The sequence below is a fragment of the Boleophthalmus pectinirostris genome, unplaced genomic scaffold (assembly GCF_026225935.1).
Source record: "Boleophthalmus pectinirostris isolate CB_2022bp ecotype Guang Dong unplaced genomic scaffold, ASM2622593v1 HiC_scaffold_18, whole genome shotgun sequence".
NCBI lineage: Eukaryota > Metazoa > Chordata > Actinopteri > Gobiiformes > Gobiidae > Boleophthalmus > Boleophthalmus pectinirostris.
This window is the reverse complement of record NW_026571133.1, coordinates 26,235,565-26,251,229: the sequence shown is the minus strand read 5'-3', so window position 1 is coordinate 26,251,229 and position 15,665 is coordinate 26,235,565. Positions and strand designations below refer to the sequence as shown.

General features: G+C 36.0%; 1 protein-coding gene across 1 annotated transcript in view; it reads left to right on the top strand.

The window, feature by feature from the left end:
• Positions 1 to 15,665, top strand: part of col27a1a (collagen, type XXVII, alpha 1a) — a 38,833-nt gene extending 23,168 nt beyond the window's left edge. The window contains exons 15-62 of the mRNA XM_055154207.1: positions 337 to 381; positions 547 to 600; positions 734 to 778; positions 943 to 996; positions 2,007 to 2,060; positions 2,140 to 2,193; positions 2,272 to 2,325; positions 2,427 to 2,480; positions 2,566 to 2,610; positions 3,584 to 3,637; positions 3,890 to 3,934; positions 4,016 to 4,069; positions 4,136 to 4,189; positions 5,164 to 5,217; positions 5,846 to 5,899; positions 7,206 to 7,259; positions 7,419 to 7,463; positions 7,701 to 7,745; positions 8,259 to 8,312; positions 8,672 to 8,725; positions 8,844 to 8,897; positions 8,972 to 9,025; positions 9,113 to 9,166; positions 9,237 to 9,344; positions 9,409 to 9,462; positions 9,818 to 9,925; positions 10,004 to 10,057; positions 10,196 to 10,249; positions 10,426 to 10,482; positions 10,566 to 10,619; positions 10,693 to 10,746; positions 10,826 to 10,879; positions 10,965 to 11,018; positions 11,136 to 11,243; positions 11,338 to 11,445; positions 11,524 to 11,631; positions 11,709 to 11,762; positions 11,988 to 12,050; positions 12,123 to 12,176; positions 12,251 to 12,286; positions 12,503 to 12,520; positions 12,601 to 12,636; positions 12,715 to 12,741; positions 12,827 to 12,877; positions 12,966 to 13,137; positions 13,227 to 13,336; positions 13,423 to 13,641; positions 13,717 to 15,665. Of these exons, the coding sequence (XP_055010182.1) occupies positions 337 to 381; positions 547 to 600; positions 734 to 778; positions 943 to 996; positions 2,007 to 2,060; positions 2,140 to 2,193; positions 2,272 to 2,325; positions 2,427 to 2,480; positions 2,566 to 2,610; positions 3,584 to 3,637; positions 3,890 to 3,934; positions 4,016 to 4,069; positions 4,136 to 4,189; positions 5,164 to 5,217; positions 5,846 to 5,899; positions 7,206 to 7,259; positions 7,419 to 7,463; positions 7,701 to 7,745; positions 8,259 to 8,312; positions 8,672 to 8,725; positions 8,844 to 8,897; positions 8,972 to 9,025; positions 9,113 to 9,166; positions 9,237 to 9,344; positions 9,409 to 9,462; positions 9,818 to 9,925; positions 10,004 to 10,057; positions 10,196 to 10,249; positions 10,426 to 10,482; positions 10,566 to 10,619; positions 10,693 to 10,746; positions 10,826 to 10,879; positions 10,965 to 11,018; positions 11,136 to 11,243; positions 11,338 to 11,445; positions 11,524 to 11,631; positions 11,709 to 11,762; positions 11,988 to 12,050; positions 12,123 to 12,176; positions 12,251 to 12,286; positions 12,503 to 12,520; positions 12,601 to 12,636; positions 12,715 to 12,741; positions 12,827 to 12,877; positions 12,966 to 13,137; positions 13,227 to 13,336; positions 13,423 to 13,641; positions 13,717 to 13,863 (3,150 nt within the window). The 3' untranslated portion in view covers positions 13,864 to 15,665. The remainder of the gene's footprint in view (positions 1 to 336; positions 382 to 546; positions 601 to 733; positions 779 to 942; positions 997 to 2,006; positions 2,061 to 2,139; positions 2,194 to 2,271; positions 2,326 to 2,426; positions 2,481 to 2,565; positions 2,611 to 3,583; positions 3,638 to 3,889; positions 3,935 to 4,015; positions 4,070 to 4,135; positions 4,190 to 5,163; positions 5,218 to 5,845; positions 5,900 to 7,205; positions 7,260 to 7,418; positions 7,464 to 7,700; positions 7,746 to 8,258; positions 8,313 to 8,671; positions 8,726 to 8,843; positions 8,898 to 8,971; positions 9,026 to 9,112; positions 9,167 to 9,236; positions 9,345 to 9,408; positions 9,463 to 9,817; positions 9,926 to 10,003; positions 10,058 to 10,195; positions 10,250 to 10,425; positions 10,483 to 10,565; positions 10,620 to 10,692; positions 10,747 to 10,825; positions 10,880 to 10,964; positions 11,019 to 11,135; positions 11,244 to 11,337; positions 11,446 to 11,523; positions 11,632 to 11,708; positions 11,763 to 11,987; positions 12,051 to 12,122; positions 12,177 to 12,250; positions 12,287 to 12,502; positions 12,521 to 12,600; positions 12,637 to 12,714; positions 12,742 to 12,826; positions 12,878 to 12,965; positions 13,138 to 13,226; positions 13,337 to 13,422; positions 13,642 to 13,716) is intronic.

The window sequence follows — 15,665 nt, the reverse complement described above, 5'->3', positions numbered from 1 at the left end:
AAAACCTGCTTTAAACTTTAAACATTTCAGAGCAAGTTGCTCGTTTTGTCTTGCAGCATTTTCCATTGTCAACAGTATACTAGCTGCTCTAGCCACCTACTTATCCTGTGGGTTTGATACCCAAATGGTAACAGTAGTCATTGAGTGTCACTTCCCCCACTACCACGTTCACCTCAGAGACTCACACAGCCCTCTCTCATAAGTTATGATCCACACAGAGCCAGTCTTCTAAGCTTGTTTGCTTTAAAAGAGCCAATAACCCCTGAAACTTTCTCCTTCTCCATCACTCTCTCTCTCAACCTGCATTTATCCAATTTTCTCATTCTCTTTCACCAGGGCCAAATGGGAGCTCAGGGTCCAATCGGGGTGCCAGGACTTGTTGTGAGTAGCACTCAAAGAAATAATGCTTGACAAACTAGATAGCATAAATGTGCATATAATATACTAATGCTAATATAATATATTAATGTTGATATAATATACTAATGCGCAAGTGTTATTATTATTAATACCAAGGTAATCTCACTGTCTCTTTTTGTGCCCCAGGGGGACATGGGCCCTGTGGGACAGATGGGTATACCAGGGCCTAATGGATTGAAGGTAATCTTGTAATATAAGTCATTTATCACCATGTTTTGTTTTGTTTTGTTTGTTTTTTTCTCGTAAAATTACATGAAAAACATAAATAGACCAGATCATAAGTGTTCTAAATTGACTATCATGTCTGTTGCAGGGGGTACCAGGAAACCCAGGAGAACCAGGACTGAAAGGTGATAAGGTGATCTGAATATTCACGTTATTGTCCAGTGAATATGCTATATGTAGTTGATTTAGTTGTTGTGTTTAATAGCAAATTTTACTGTTTGTGAAAAACTATGAATATTTTAATCACTCTACTGTATTGAGAAATTGAGAAATTACTTTTTTTTTTTTTTTTTGTAGGGTGAAGTTGGACTTCCTGGCATGCAAGGCGAGATTGGCTACAAAGGAGACAAGGTAAAAGAAAAGTTTGTATGGTGCATTTAGATTATTGCTCTATAGAGCTTGAGATTGAATGTCAAAATCTCTATGAATAAGTTTGTGTTCACAACATTTAAGAATAAATGTCATTGGAGTACCACTGTGTTTGATTAATGCCACCAGTTTTTTATATTCAAAATAATCATCCTGGTTAATTTGTATAGAGAGGAAAGACATGGTGGGTCACCTGTCTCATGAAAATGTCATTGCTTTGCAATGGAATGTTCCACATGGTATAAACTGATATATTGCACTGATTCAATTGAAGGCATTATTATCGCCATAAACATACTTGATTTGGTTGTGTCATATATTTGTCTCTATGAAGACTGCTAAGTTTCATGCTATTCTGTGGGACCTTCCAGACAATACTGTATATTGATGGGCATGTCCACTGGCTTCAGATATCAGGTATTTCCATGACTGTTACCTAGTAACAACCATATTATTTCACACCTAAAAATAGACAATGTTATAATAAGTTGCTCCTTGTGCATGAATTGTCTCTGCATTTTGGATATAATTTTGTGCATTGCTGTCAGGGAGGGTTTCCTTTATTAAGCCTCAGAGCCATTTCCTATAATATTTAACTTTTTTCCATAAAATGGTCTACAAGTCATGCAAAATCATTATCAGTTTTAAGTACCAAACTAAGACTAATAGAATAGTTATAATATAATAGAAAAAGAAAACATGAACATGAGCACTTCATGTGCACTTTAGAAGAGAGGTTTTTTTTTTTAAGAATGTTGTGCCATGAACATATCCCTCAGATAGGGGATAATTACTGCCAAGTATCCATTTCTGTTTTCTAAAGGCTTAATCTAAATTTAATAATAATAATAATAATAATAATAATAATAACCCTAACCCTATTATTATTATTATTATTATTATTATTATTATTATTATTATTATTATTATTATTATTATTATTATTATTATTTATTAATGTCTACCTTTTCTATATGCTTTGAATTGAACAGGGTATCCAAGGGGCACCGGGGTTACCAGGCATCCGTGGAAAACCAGGACCACAGGTTTATTTCTAATATTATGCTGTCTTTACCTTATTTAAACCATGTTATAATAGAGAAAACCTTATGTTTTCAAATGCAGGGCAAAATTGGAGAGAGAGGTCCTGATGGTTTACCCGGACCACCAGGCCCAGAGGTCTGTATTTATCTATCTACATTATGTATGTGCTAAAATAACTACAACATATTGAAGTCTTGGTGCTCATAATTGTAGGGTTTCCCTGGTGACATGGGGCCACCTGGAGAAAATGGAATTGAAGGTCCAAAAGTTAGTAACCTTTTGGTTATCATTAAGATTTGGATGTTAGAGATGGCAGTGAAATTGTATGTGATCTTTACCAGTAATCTCATAATATTTAATCATTTTAGGGAAAACTAGGAGCCAGAGGTTTACCAGGTCCTAGAGGGGTGCCAGGCTTGAATGTAAGTGCACTGACACCCAAAGATCAGAAGCATGAAAGCATGTTGATCTTCATAATTTAAACATAGATTATATGTCACTTTTCAGGGTGATGAAGGCCCTCTCGGACCACCGGGCCCATCAGGGCTTGAGGTGAGTTTTTTATGGTAATAATGATCAGTGTCATTGAAATGTACCATTTCTAATCATTAATGTATCTGGAAAAAAATGTATAGCATGGGTCTTAACACTGTATATGTGTGTGTGTGTGTGTGGGGGGGGGGGTACGCATGTACATGTGTGTGTGTGTGTGTTGGATGCAGTAGAATTCTTTGAGAATAAATAGAAAATTAAAGATCCTCAGGTTAACTGAATACTTTATATGGATAGTGTCTGTCTTTACAAACTATGTGTTGTTGCTTGAAAAGCACACCAGAGGGCGTTATGACTACTTACTCATGTGGTTAGTGTTCTAGTTGCTGTATCGTAATTGATTGGTTGACTCATTCTTTATTCATCCCTCTCTGGCTACCTATCTGAAAGGACACACTATTACAATAAGAAAATTATTCAGTGTAATTTAAATTATTATAAATAAATAATATTTTTTTCAATTTAAACAGTTTTTAAGTTTTAAGAGATAACTGGTATTTCTCAGCTGCACACCTGTCATGCATGCTAGGTTCCTCATAATGGAGATGGAGAGTTAATGGAATGTAGAGGATCTATTCCCGGTACCATCTATGATTTTGTGTTGTTGCCTGCTTTTTCCAACCCCCACTATCACCAGCTGTATTTTAACTTACGTTTGAGTTACACCTGCTTGTTGTCCCCATTATATGATAATTTTGGTTTGGATCCAGCATGTTTTTATTGCAATCTTTGCCATGTAAAAACCCTGGTGCACTGGTGTTTTGATTCTTGGAGATATAAATCTTACACTGGCAATGAGGTGTTTGATATATCTCCTAAGGCCCCACATTTCTAGTTTTATGTGGTTCTGAAAGAAAACAGTCTGACGGAGGATAGCGTGTGGAAAACTGACTTATGCTTTCCTGTAGCTCATCTTAAACATAACTATGTAGTCTCAACAGACTATGTCATGTTTTGTTTTTGTTTTTTTCAGGGCAGACTGGGACGAAAAGGTTTTCCTGGAAAAGTTGGAGAAGAAGGACTTATGGTAAGAATATTTTATGTGAATAATAAAGTGTATCCTACTATGGATTTCAACACTCCTGCCCACGTCTTGGGTCTTGAAAGTAAAATTTAGAAAATATATATACAATTTTGAATGAGCATAAGACAGACTTTTTTTATTCAGAATAAAAAAGTCTGGCATGATTTCAGCAAGGAAATGATATTATAAATAATAATAAAACAGCCACCAACAGCTACAAATGTCTTCTTCTTTTTTATTTTTTATTTTTTCCAGGGAGAGCCGGGTATCACAGGAAAAGTGGGACCAATGGGAGAAAGAGTAAAAAAAAAAAAAAATTACATTATTGTAGTTACTAATAATTGTTGTCACTTTGAAGTGTCAATTATTGTTGTGTTTTAGGGCTTGGTGGGTTTTATTGGACCTGTTGGAGAACCAGGATTAGCAGGAGAGAAGGTATAATCTAAATTAAAGTTACATGAATGAATTATATATATTATGTATATGTCTTTTCTATTTCAGGGAGATCGGGGTGAGATGGGACATCCAGGACCACCTGGGGAGAAAGGATCAACGGTAAGATACAGCAAATAGTCAAATTAGATGTTTTTTTTTATTCCCATGGGAATATATATATATATATATATATATATATATATATATATATATATATATATATATATATATATATATATATATATATATATGTGTGTGTGTGTGTGTGTGTGTGTGTGTGTGTACATACATTATTCCACTCATAATCACATAATCAGAATGGGTTTATTTCATATTATATAAACCTACATTTTATCAACTGAGGTTAATTTGTTGTATTCCTAAAGACATTTTATTAAGTTGTGCATTTATGTTTTTTTTTTTTTAGCTCAATACTATATCTTATACAATGGCATAGGGGGGATATGCTAAGATGCTTCTTACTTAATTACCATTTGTCTTTAACTCAATAGAATAAAATGTCTTGGTAAAGCACTACGTTAATCTGATAGAAGAACATGTAATACAGCACATTCCGTTGTAGCTGGGCAGCTATGAATAAGGATGTAGTCATCATTCATACTCAAACAGAGTGAATTTCCTACTGGCTCCTAGCCAGTTGGACTTCTTCAAGGACTTAACCAGACACACACACATTTATGTAAGGAAGTTCTCTGTTCATTCTGTCTGTTACACAGAAACAGACTCTCTGAAAAAAGTCTGACTATTACAAAGAAGAGGGCAGCTATCCTGCAGACATAGCTTTTAATGTAGAATTTGTACTGAAGATTGTGTCCAAGATGCAGTGTATTTCTTGTTATTTCAGAGTGTGACAATTGGTAGTATGTTCTGTTTTAACTGCACAAAGTTATGTTCAAAAACATGTTGCATATATACTTTTCTTTTGAATGATGTTCATTAATATTTACAATGTTATTACTTGTGTTTTATCTAAGGCAAAAGCAGCATAGTACCATGTGTTCTCTTATAGTTGTATATGTGCTAGCATACATATTATTATTATTATTACTTATTTTATTTTATTTTTTTCATAGGGTCACCCCGGGACACCAGGGGAGACTGGGCTTCCAGGTCCACCAGGAAGACCAGTGAGTTGGTGACATGTTGCTTTGTTCACATTATCCAGCATATTATCAGGAATGTATTATGTATACATTCATAAATTATATTTTGTGGCCATTGCTGTGTCTCTTTGACTTTCCTAAATATAAGCTACTTAGGTTTAGGTACACTGTTGGGAAATTTGTGACCAATCATTCACACAAAAACCTAACTATATTAACTATTTAGAAGCCAATGTGCCTCTCTTCATGTGTTCTTGCATCGGTGAGGTTAATTAGCAAAGGTCAACCTATTTCTGACTATGGGATGCATTGAGTTTTCTAAAATAAACATAAATACAGGTCTTATATTTGAGTTCTTTTTAAATTCTTTATTAAAAAAAAGAATTAGATTTTTTGTGTGTGCATTTCTCTCTGTGTTTCCTGACATTCCGTTTTCCCCCATCAATCCAAACCATGCACCATAGCTATTATCTTCCAGTTAAGGTAGTGACCAAGCCTAGCAACAAGATCAGAGAGAGAGGTGTGATTTCATTGCACACCCATTGTTTCTGATGAAGTGCCCCAGAGGCATTAAAGGATGGGTCAAATGCAGGGGAAAAATTTCCCTACAGAGACACTAAACTTTACTTTATATTGTATTCATTTTTTTTAGGGCCCCCCAGGAGGTTCGGGCCCTTGTGGTGCCAGAGGACCAAAAGGCTTACGAGTATGTGCTGCCATGTTGCCATTTTTAACATGCTGTATTCCATCTGCTGTGTCCATCCTTAAAGGTCCCATATTGCTCAAAATTGACTTTTAATCATGTTGGAATGTTGTTTTCTCATCAATAACATACTTGTAGATGTTTTGTTTCATTCGCACATGTTTAAGTAAACCTTTATTATGAGTTTGTCTACATCTCCAAAGCTCAAAATGCTCTGTTCCACCATGTGATGTCATGAAGTGGTAGGTTTAAAAAAAAATTAAAACCTACAACTAAAGGTAATTCAGTAGAGATAGGCAATTCCAGGGCTGAAACTATTCAAATGATTCTGCTGAAGGTGTGTGGAGTTTAAAAACACAATGGAGCACTTCCTGTATCACTAGGAGTGACAGTGGCTTGGTGGTTTGAACAGTGGTTCCCCAGCTTGAAGATTGGAGGCTTGATTCCCACTCAAAACAAGTTACCATTGTGTTGTCAGGCAAGACAATTCACCCAAATGGAAGTGACTAATGACTACAGTATAGTGCTTGGAGAGGCTTTGACAAGCCTGTAAAGTGCATTACAGGTGTAAAGCATTATTGTTATTGACATCACAAGGTTCAATAACTTGTTTTCTGTTTGAAAGAAGAACTTAGCCTAAATAAGCAGAGTTTGTTTGCTAAACATGTGTGAATGAAACAAAACACAACTCCAGGTATGGTTTTGATGAGGAAACAATAGTATAACATAAATCAGAAAATACCATAAAATGGGCCTTTTGACAAACAAACTCACTGACTCACTAACTCTCTCACTCTCTTTTCAGATTTACAGTTTCTATGGTGACTGTTCTTTTCTTCGTTGCACTGATAATGGGTTTATTGTCTTCTAAACTTGGTGTGAATATACTCTGAGTTGCCAAACTTATCTCCAAACCCATTTAGAGTACAGAAACAGATTGTTATGGTGTGTGAGTAAGCCAACACAGTTACATAGTTAACACAGAGTTCTGTGTACATATTGTGTAAAATGAACTCAAGTCATATGTAGGGTTCCAAAATGACAATGGGTAATAGGTTTAAGACAACACCACGCAAGCTGTGCGAAAGCAAGTACCACAGGCAGACAAAGGAACACTAATCATCAAGCTTCAATCTTTCTGTATAAATCACATATATTGCCAGGTTTAGAGAGGTAGTAGTACACATACATTGATGTGCTTTGACTTTTCCAAGGAAGATGTCTTTACTTATTTGTTTACTGTATAGTCAGTATCAAGTTGTGTTACAGTGACCTCTGTTGGTGAAGTGACATGTGTCTTGTGTTTCAGGGTGCATTAGGGGCTGATGGTCCAACAGGAGAGACGGGATTAGAGGGCAAGAAGGTAAGTGAGACCTCTGGAAAGTAAAATTATTAGTTTGGTTCATGAACATAAACAAAACAATATGTTGTCCTAAGGATTTTAAACAGGAATTCAGAAATTCAGTTTTTCCCCTATAATTATTATATAATGCTGTTTTTAATTCTTTCCCTCTCTGCACAGGGCCCTGATGGGCCTCCTGGAAAAATAGGCTTTCCTGGGCCACAGGTAATTAATTCAACATGATTATATTATACTCTAATGCGCTCGCTTGTGTGTGTGTGCGCGCGTGTGTGTGTGCGCGTGCGTTTGTGTGTGTGTTTATATATATATATATATGTGTGTGTGTGTGTGTGTGTGTGTGTGTGTATATATATATATATATATATATATATATATATATATATATATATATATATATATATATATATATATATACATTAATACAATTTTATCTATCTACAGGGAAAAATTGGAGAGCCAGGGGAAGTCGGACCTAAAGGCTTTCACGTATGTGTGTTCATAGCATGCATAGCTCATATGTAGTTGAGTTGGTAGCACTCTTACATCACAGGAAAAAGGGCCCATGTTCAATTCCCAGACAGAGGGAAACCAAGCTCTATTGAAGTTGCACATTTACCCCCCATCTGGGTGAGCTCCCTTGGGGGTGAACCAGTTGCACAACAGGCTAATCCTCTAGCAAGGTTTTCCTTGCCAAACCTAGCTCAAGTTCTCTTGTGGTTACCCTTGTTCCTGCAAGTTAATCGATGAAGAGGGGACAAATAATATACATCTTTATAGTTTGTCATTAAATTAGATACTTATGTGTTTAGGCATAACCAGTAGTGTCAATATTGTATGCACACAGACTATGTTGTGCTGTATTGTTTTTGTGTTTTTGTTGGTGAAATATGCTGTACACTTGTGCTGTATAAATATTAGAATTGAAACATGATTGATTTTAATAAATGGGGATCATGTTGATGTCAATAGTTTTGTAACATTTTTTTGTTCTATGTCTAGGGAATACCAGGATCTTCAGGAGCCTCTGGTGATAAGGGAATTCCTGGGGAACCGGTATGAAGAACTAACTAATCCTTTAAGCTGTAATCTTTGTAGTTTTATACAATCAAACATGCCTATACTTTTTTTTTACTTTGTAGATTGAGTGATAGATAGGCTGAACAATAAATACATTGGTAATTGAAGGAGACATTCAGCTGTAACAGCATTATTATTGTGCTCAATCAAGCTAAGTTAATCAAGCTAAGGTCAAATAGATGAAATGATGCCATCATATCATTTGTTTTAAAAACAAACAAACAACAACAACAATAAAAAAAAACTCAGTGATAGGACAACAAACTGTTTTTTAGAATATATTCATAGTTTGCCTCATGGTGATGGTTATTGATATCTTATCTTGTTGTTCCTAGGGACCACCTGGACCACCAGGGGCTGTGGGACTTCTAGGTGAAATAGGACACAAGGTGAGAAGGTTGAGTAGAAGTCATACTTAACAAATTAAGGTCTATTACAGATTTCAAGTCATTAGTATGGAAACATATTATGGTTTTCTCGTTCTTTTATTTTTGTGTGCTTTATAAGGGTCCTCCTGGCAAAGAAGGTGAACCAGGGCTGCCAGGGGAGCCAGGCGAGAAGGTGGGTTCCTATTAATCTGCAATTCTTTCACTTATTACTAGAATTTGATTAAAACCTAGCACCCATGATTATAGGGTGATATTGGACCTGTGGGAAATATCGGTGAACAAGGACTCATAGGACCAAGGGTACATTCAAATATATATTTACACAGTTTAATATTTAACAGTGTAGTTATTCACACAAATTCATGTATTTGTTTTGCTGTCAAACAGGGAGAACATGGTCTTGAAGGAGAGGCTGGCCCAGCGGGCCCTGACGGTGCTAAGGTGGGCATTGTTTTTTCTTTCTACTGTTGTTGGTATAAAAGTACTCTATACCAACTAGATTTTTTTTCAGGGTGAAAAGGGTGACATGGGTCAACAGGGTGAGACAGGAGAAAAAGGAGAACCTGGGCTCAAGGGAAAAGAAGGACTTCCGGGCAATCCTGGACTCACTGGTGTCAGGGTGAGGCTGCTTTTCTTGTTCAACTATGTTAAGTTTGCATCCTCATTTGTACTTTTATCTCCAGGGACCTGAAGGAAAACCTGGCAAAATTGGGGAAAAAGGCAAAACTGGACCAAAGGTACCTCATCTCATAAGCAGAAGCCAGATACGTACGATATGTATGATAGTTTTGAGTGGACTGGAGAATAAGAGGCGCCTCCCTCTGAAGGCAATTGGGAAAAAAGGGTCAGATTAATAGAAGATAAATAAAACTTTTGATAAATTCAGTTGAGAGAAAAGCACAAATGCCTTTCCTATCCACAGATTCATTTATGTCTCTGCACATTTTTCAAAAACAAAATGGTCCATATTTCTACCTCACCATGTTTGTTTCCACCTTTGCCTTCCACACTATTGGCACAAGCAAAGACAGTTCAAAATACAGCTATACATACTGTTTATTCATGTCCACTCACAAACTCTTTATGTTTTAGGGTGCTAAAGGTCACCTGGGTCACCTTGGAGAGACTGGGTCACTTGGTAAAATTGGCCCACCAGGTTTTGTTGGACCTAAAGGATCAAGAGGCACCACTGGACATGTGGTAAAATTGATACTTCTGTATTAATACTACAAACTAAATATTATTTTTATTTACGGTGAAGAATTATTGTATTTTAAGGGGGCACCTGGTCGTATGGGACAACAGGGGGAACCTGGCATTGCAGGTTATGAGGTAACCTTTAAACTTAAATTTACTAATTACTAATAATTACTAATACTATTAGAATTAAAATTACTCATATTCATTTGTTATGTATTTATTTCAAGTATGCTGGTATTTCAAAAAAATATTTTCTGTTGTACCTAACAGGGTCACCAAGGACCACTGGGCCCAGTGGGACCCCCTGGTCCAAAAGGTGAAAAGGTATATATGTTTGATTACATTTTGTTGTTATGACTTGCACAATATTTGTCATTGGCTATGTGGAATAGCTAGAATAATGTATTGTTGCCCACCATAAATTAACAAAATCTAAATAGGTTTGTATAGATCATAGCCATGTTTATGGTTGTTCAGTGTGTTTTTGATGTCCTCACCAGGGTGAGCATGGCGATGACAGCAAGATTGAAGGTCCTCCTGGTCCACCTGGTGAAATGGCAAGATGCATATTTTATTCCTACATTATAATTTTTATTATCCAATTTATAGTTCATTTTTAATTAAATGTTCCTTACACCAGGGTTCTCCTGGTGACAGAGGAGAGAGAGGGGAACCAGGGGACCCAGGATACAAAGTTAGTTACTAAATAATGATTAGTGACCTTGGTAGTATCATGAATTCTGAATTCCTTGCTTTTACTGTGTCAGGGTCTAATTGGTTTTGATGGAGAAAGAGGTCGAACAGGAGCTCCTGGATTACCGGTGAGTTGTTATGCTATGCATAAACCTTAGTTTATTATATTTTAAGCCAATCTTTTTAAGTACATTTTTGCCAATATAGGGTCAACCTGGACCTCGAGGGCTACAAGGACCAAAAGGATCAAAAGGAGCTCAAGTAATTAAAACTGGACAAATTAAAATTAGATAATACATTGCACTGTTAAAGTTCAAATATCTTTCAAACTCCTTTGTTCTTAAAGGGTCAAAAAGGCAAAAAGGGGCAGACTGGACAAAAAGGAACTAGAGGACAAGAGGTGACTTATCATATTGTGTGAAAAGAAATTAACTTTTACCATACATTACTAAATACTATTTTATATTGTAAATTGTGTAATTTAATATCCTGTTTAATAAGCAGTATTTTTGGACAGGGCATAAATGGTCCTCCTGGTCCCAGAGGTGTGGTTGGCCGTGAGGGGCAAGAAGGTCTGGCTGGGGCAGATGGTGCTTCTGGAAAGGATGGGAGTAAAGGGATGCCGGTAAAACCCCTGATATTATTATCCAATGAACATTATTTTACTAGAGAATGTTATTGTGATATTGCCCAATATGTTATTATCAAAATATTTTCAGGGGGAGCATGGAGATGATGGGGTGTATGGTCTTCCTGGCAAAGCTGGATCACGTGGAAAATCTGGTGTTATTGGACTTCCAGGTGATCAAGGTGCAATTGGTCCAAAGGTAAGCAATTACTGTTTAAAAATGATCAGCATACTGTTACAGATTTGTGATATAGTAACTAATAAATTTTTTGAGCAGGGTGAACGTGGACTTAAAGGTCAAAGTGGACCACCGGGAAAGAAAGGGCTTTATGGTGGAATGGGACTACCTGGGCCTCAAGGGAATAAGGGACAAAAGGGACAGCCTGTAAGGAGAGAGCAAGGTGACGTTTATTATGAGTACTGGTACTCTCTGTCTGACAGTGTGTGGCTCTTGGTTTTCAGGGTGATACAGGGGAACCAGGTTTTCCAGGAATTCCAGGAGTGTTTGGACCTAAGGTAAAGTTTCATTATGTTATTTTTTGCCATCTAACTCATTTTCTTAAATGTTAAGTTATAAAGAATACAACCTCAAATTTACTGTTGACATTTTCTGTCCTTATCTGTTATAATGTCATAAGTCTGTTTCATTCAATAAATTTTAATTTAATCCTGTGCTTTGGATTATATCTTAGTTTATATAAATATTGTGGTACTTACTCCATATGGTAAAAACTCTTTTAGGGCCCTCCTGGTGACTTTGGCCCAAAGGGAATACGAGGACCTAAGGGACCACAGGGTTCAATGGTAAGAAGACAAATGTTTAATGAAACCAGTTTAATCAAAACCCAGTCTTATTGATCTTGATGATGCCATCAGGGTAGTGGAGGAGTGATTGGCCCTATGGGAATTATCGGTCCCACTGGAAGTGCAGTATGTATTATATGGCCTAATTATACATGAATATTTTTTACTTAAGTTATACTTACTTCATTTTTACTCAATAGGGTCCTAGGGGAGATAAAGGGAACCGTGGGGAGACTGTAAGTTATTATAAACACTATTATTATAAAAAATATTAACAGATTTTATTTTATGTATATATGTATGTGTGTGTGTGTGTGTATTATATATATATATATATATATATATATATATATATATATATATATATATATATATATATATATATATATATATTATATATATAATTATATTTTTTTTAAAAATTCCCTCTCTCTCTCTTTTCTCTCTGACAGGGCTTACAGGGTCCAAGGGTATGTTTCTGAACAGCATAAACACTGTATTTATAAGTGTCATCTTTAACTTGAGTGTTCTAAATACAATTTCATTTTAGGGTTCCCCTGGCCCTCGTGGACCCCCTGGACCTCCAGTAAGTCTTCCACCATTGTTGGTTTTAATCAAACTTTCTTAGATCTCTGTTTGTAACATGGTGTTTTGCTCTGTATAGGGCCGTCCAGGAGTCCCTGCATCCTTTGTAAGATATTTTGCAGCTACATTACAGAAAAAATAAATAAATCCAATAACTAATTTGCAATAATCAACATTGTTATATTCTACAGAAAGAAGATGGTGCGCAGTTTATGGATTCACATGTCCCCCTTAGGACAGAGGTTTGCACATGCTTCTTTTTGATTGCATCTTACTAGGAAAAAATATGTGGTGTTTTATTCGTATTGACTACTATAATACATCATGCAGAGGAATAAACCAATGATGGATTTGCCAATGCTTGATCAGAGTGCAGAGATCTTTAAGACCCTCCACTACCTCAGTAACCTGATTCAAAGCCTAAAGAACCCACTTGGTACTCAAGACAACCCTGCCCGCATCTGTAGGGACCTGCACAGCTGTGAACAGAGGTTAAATGATGGTCAGTATGGATTTTTTATTTTTTTCATAATAAGTATCTATAGTCATTCTGTGTACAATGTGACAGTACTAACTCTATACATATCCCAGGCACTTATTGGATTGACCCAAACTTGGGCTGCTCATCAGACACAATTGAAGTCTCATGCAACTTTACTGGAGGGGGACAAACTTGCGTCAAACCAGTAACAGTAACAAAGGTATTATTAATAAATACATAAAGCAGGAAAGGAAGGAAATTATTTCAATAAAATGGCATAAACATCTTCAAACTATTTTCACACAGCCATTATACATTGTTGGTCGTGTCCAAATGAACTTTCTCCACCTGCTGAGCGCAGAGGCAGTGCAACACATCATCATCCACTGCCTGAACTTTTCAGTCTGGGGGTCTGCTGATGGCCAACCTCCTGATCTTTGGTCTGTAAAATTTAAGGCCTGGAGTGGAGATGTGATAGAGGCTGGAGGGGAGCTTGAACCTGAAGTAATTGAAGACTCTTGTTGGGTAGGAAAATGTTCTTGTACATTATTACTTATTGAATTGATAGCATGCAGACATATACAATGTTCTGTATTTCAGATTAAAGATGGACGCTGGCACCAGACACATTTTGTTCTCCACTCGCTGGACCCTGCTCTTCTACCTGTGGTAAACATCTATAATCTACCAAACCCAACTACTGGTGCACATTACCACCTTGAGGTTGGACCAGTGTGTTTTCTCTGAAGGCGTTTCTAAAAGAGTTACTGTCCCATGACATAGTGTGGAGGAGATTTGTCTCCTCCAAACAGCAGCACTCTCCAAAAGGAGAACAACCTTCCTCCTGACTGCTTCATTGCTTCATTGTTCCCACTGGACTGCGAATAAGAGGAAGCTAATGGAGTGGAGGAAGAATGGATTTTGTAGGTGAGCTTATAAGGAGTAGGAGACTTCTTGCACTAATAGCTTCTCCAAATGGCTAAAGCTCCTAAAGAACGTTGTGTGGCAACTTGGAGAACTACCACACATTCTCTCTGGAACATTGCAAAGACAGAGACCTAGTCCATAAACATTTTTGGGACTTTTATAGTTAACTTATTTTTGTATGTATACAGTTGATATGTATTATTTGGGATGAATTTAGTTAATAAACGTGTTCCTTATCTTTTTACACATGTGTATGTTATGTGAAATATTATGTATGTGCAATAGAAAAAGAAAAGACAAATTGTTTTAAACATGTCATTTATTTATCTTTGGTGGAAATCTTATTGGATACCATCAACATAAATAGTAGTTTGTAAAAGCAAAAATTAACTTCAATTAATTCCATAATGTGAGAAAAAACAGAAGTAGAAAAGTAATGTTCACTGCTCAGTGTTGTACATAGGTCCATGACTGGAAGCCACTGACAGATTGAGGAGGTATTGATGGGTTTCAGTTTCCTGTTATAGGTAACATTTTGAGTTTTTCGCAATTCAAAATATGTGTTCAATTGTTAATCATTGTGGCAATGATCCTAACTGTTCATCATTCTGAAACTCATGGAAAGCTGTGGAGATTTAATCAAGGCATTTAAATCTGAGTTGTAATGTTTTGATCTCGTAACTGTGGAGTAACTGGGTATAATTTTACTTTATCATTAAGTAAATGAGATTCATTTAGTCTTATTCATAAAGACATGTTTTTAATTATTTAAGAAACACGGCTCTATGAAACAAAACCTCTGCCTTCTGTTCTATCCCCTGCTTATGTAAGGTGCTACATAATCATTTTTGAGGTGCTATCTGTTGTGCTGTAATTACACCACTCTTTGAACCATTATTCGTATAGTGCATGCTTACTTGGTATTGACATGTGAAAGAACAGTAAGTCTTGTTTCATGCACTATATTCAAAATGAAATGCTACCGTAGTTCACACTCACTTTAAAAACACTTCATCATGTTGTGTATTTATAATAAGTAACAGCATGTGAGGTATTTTGGAAAATAGTATTCCATTTTCTGTATAGATTTTGCAGCTGTGTAATATTTTATGGGTACACCAAGTATCATTTAATAATAAATGCTGATCTTTTGTAGCTGGACACATGTATATAATTGTGCAAACAATGCTGTATACAGTGAACCCCTGTAATTTATGTTATTTAATAATTTGTAACATGGTTGTTGAAGGAGCTTCTTTCAGAAGTAATACTACTCTCACAACATTATCAGCATACCCAACAGGTCTTGGAGTTTATATTTGTGTAAATTTTATGGCTCAAGGGAGCAAATGTAATGCAATTACCTTTTATTTTTTTATTTTTTATATTTTTGTGTTTGTAATTGTGTCTTAGAATAATGAACCACGTACTGTAATAGATTTTTGCTATCAGATTGCCTTTTTTTTTTTTTCGATAGGTTCAGATGTGTGAAAATTCTTCTCTGTACATTTGTAGAAAACATGCTGAAAATTCATACCTCACATTTGACATAAATTGGGATAACATCATGGTCATTGTATTTAAAATATTTATGGAACCAACCAAATATGGCTCCTGCTGGT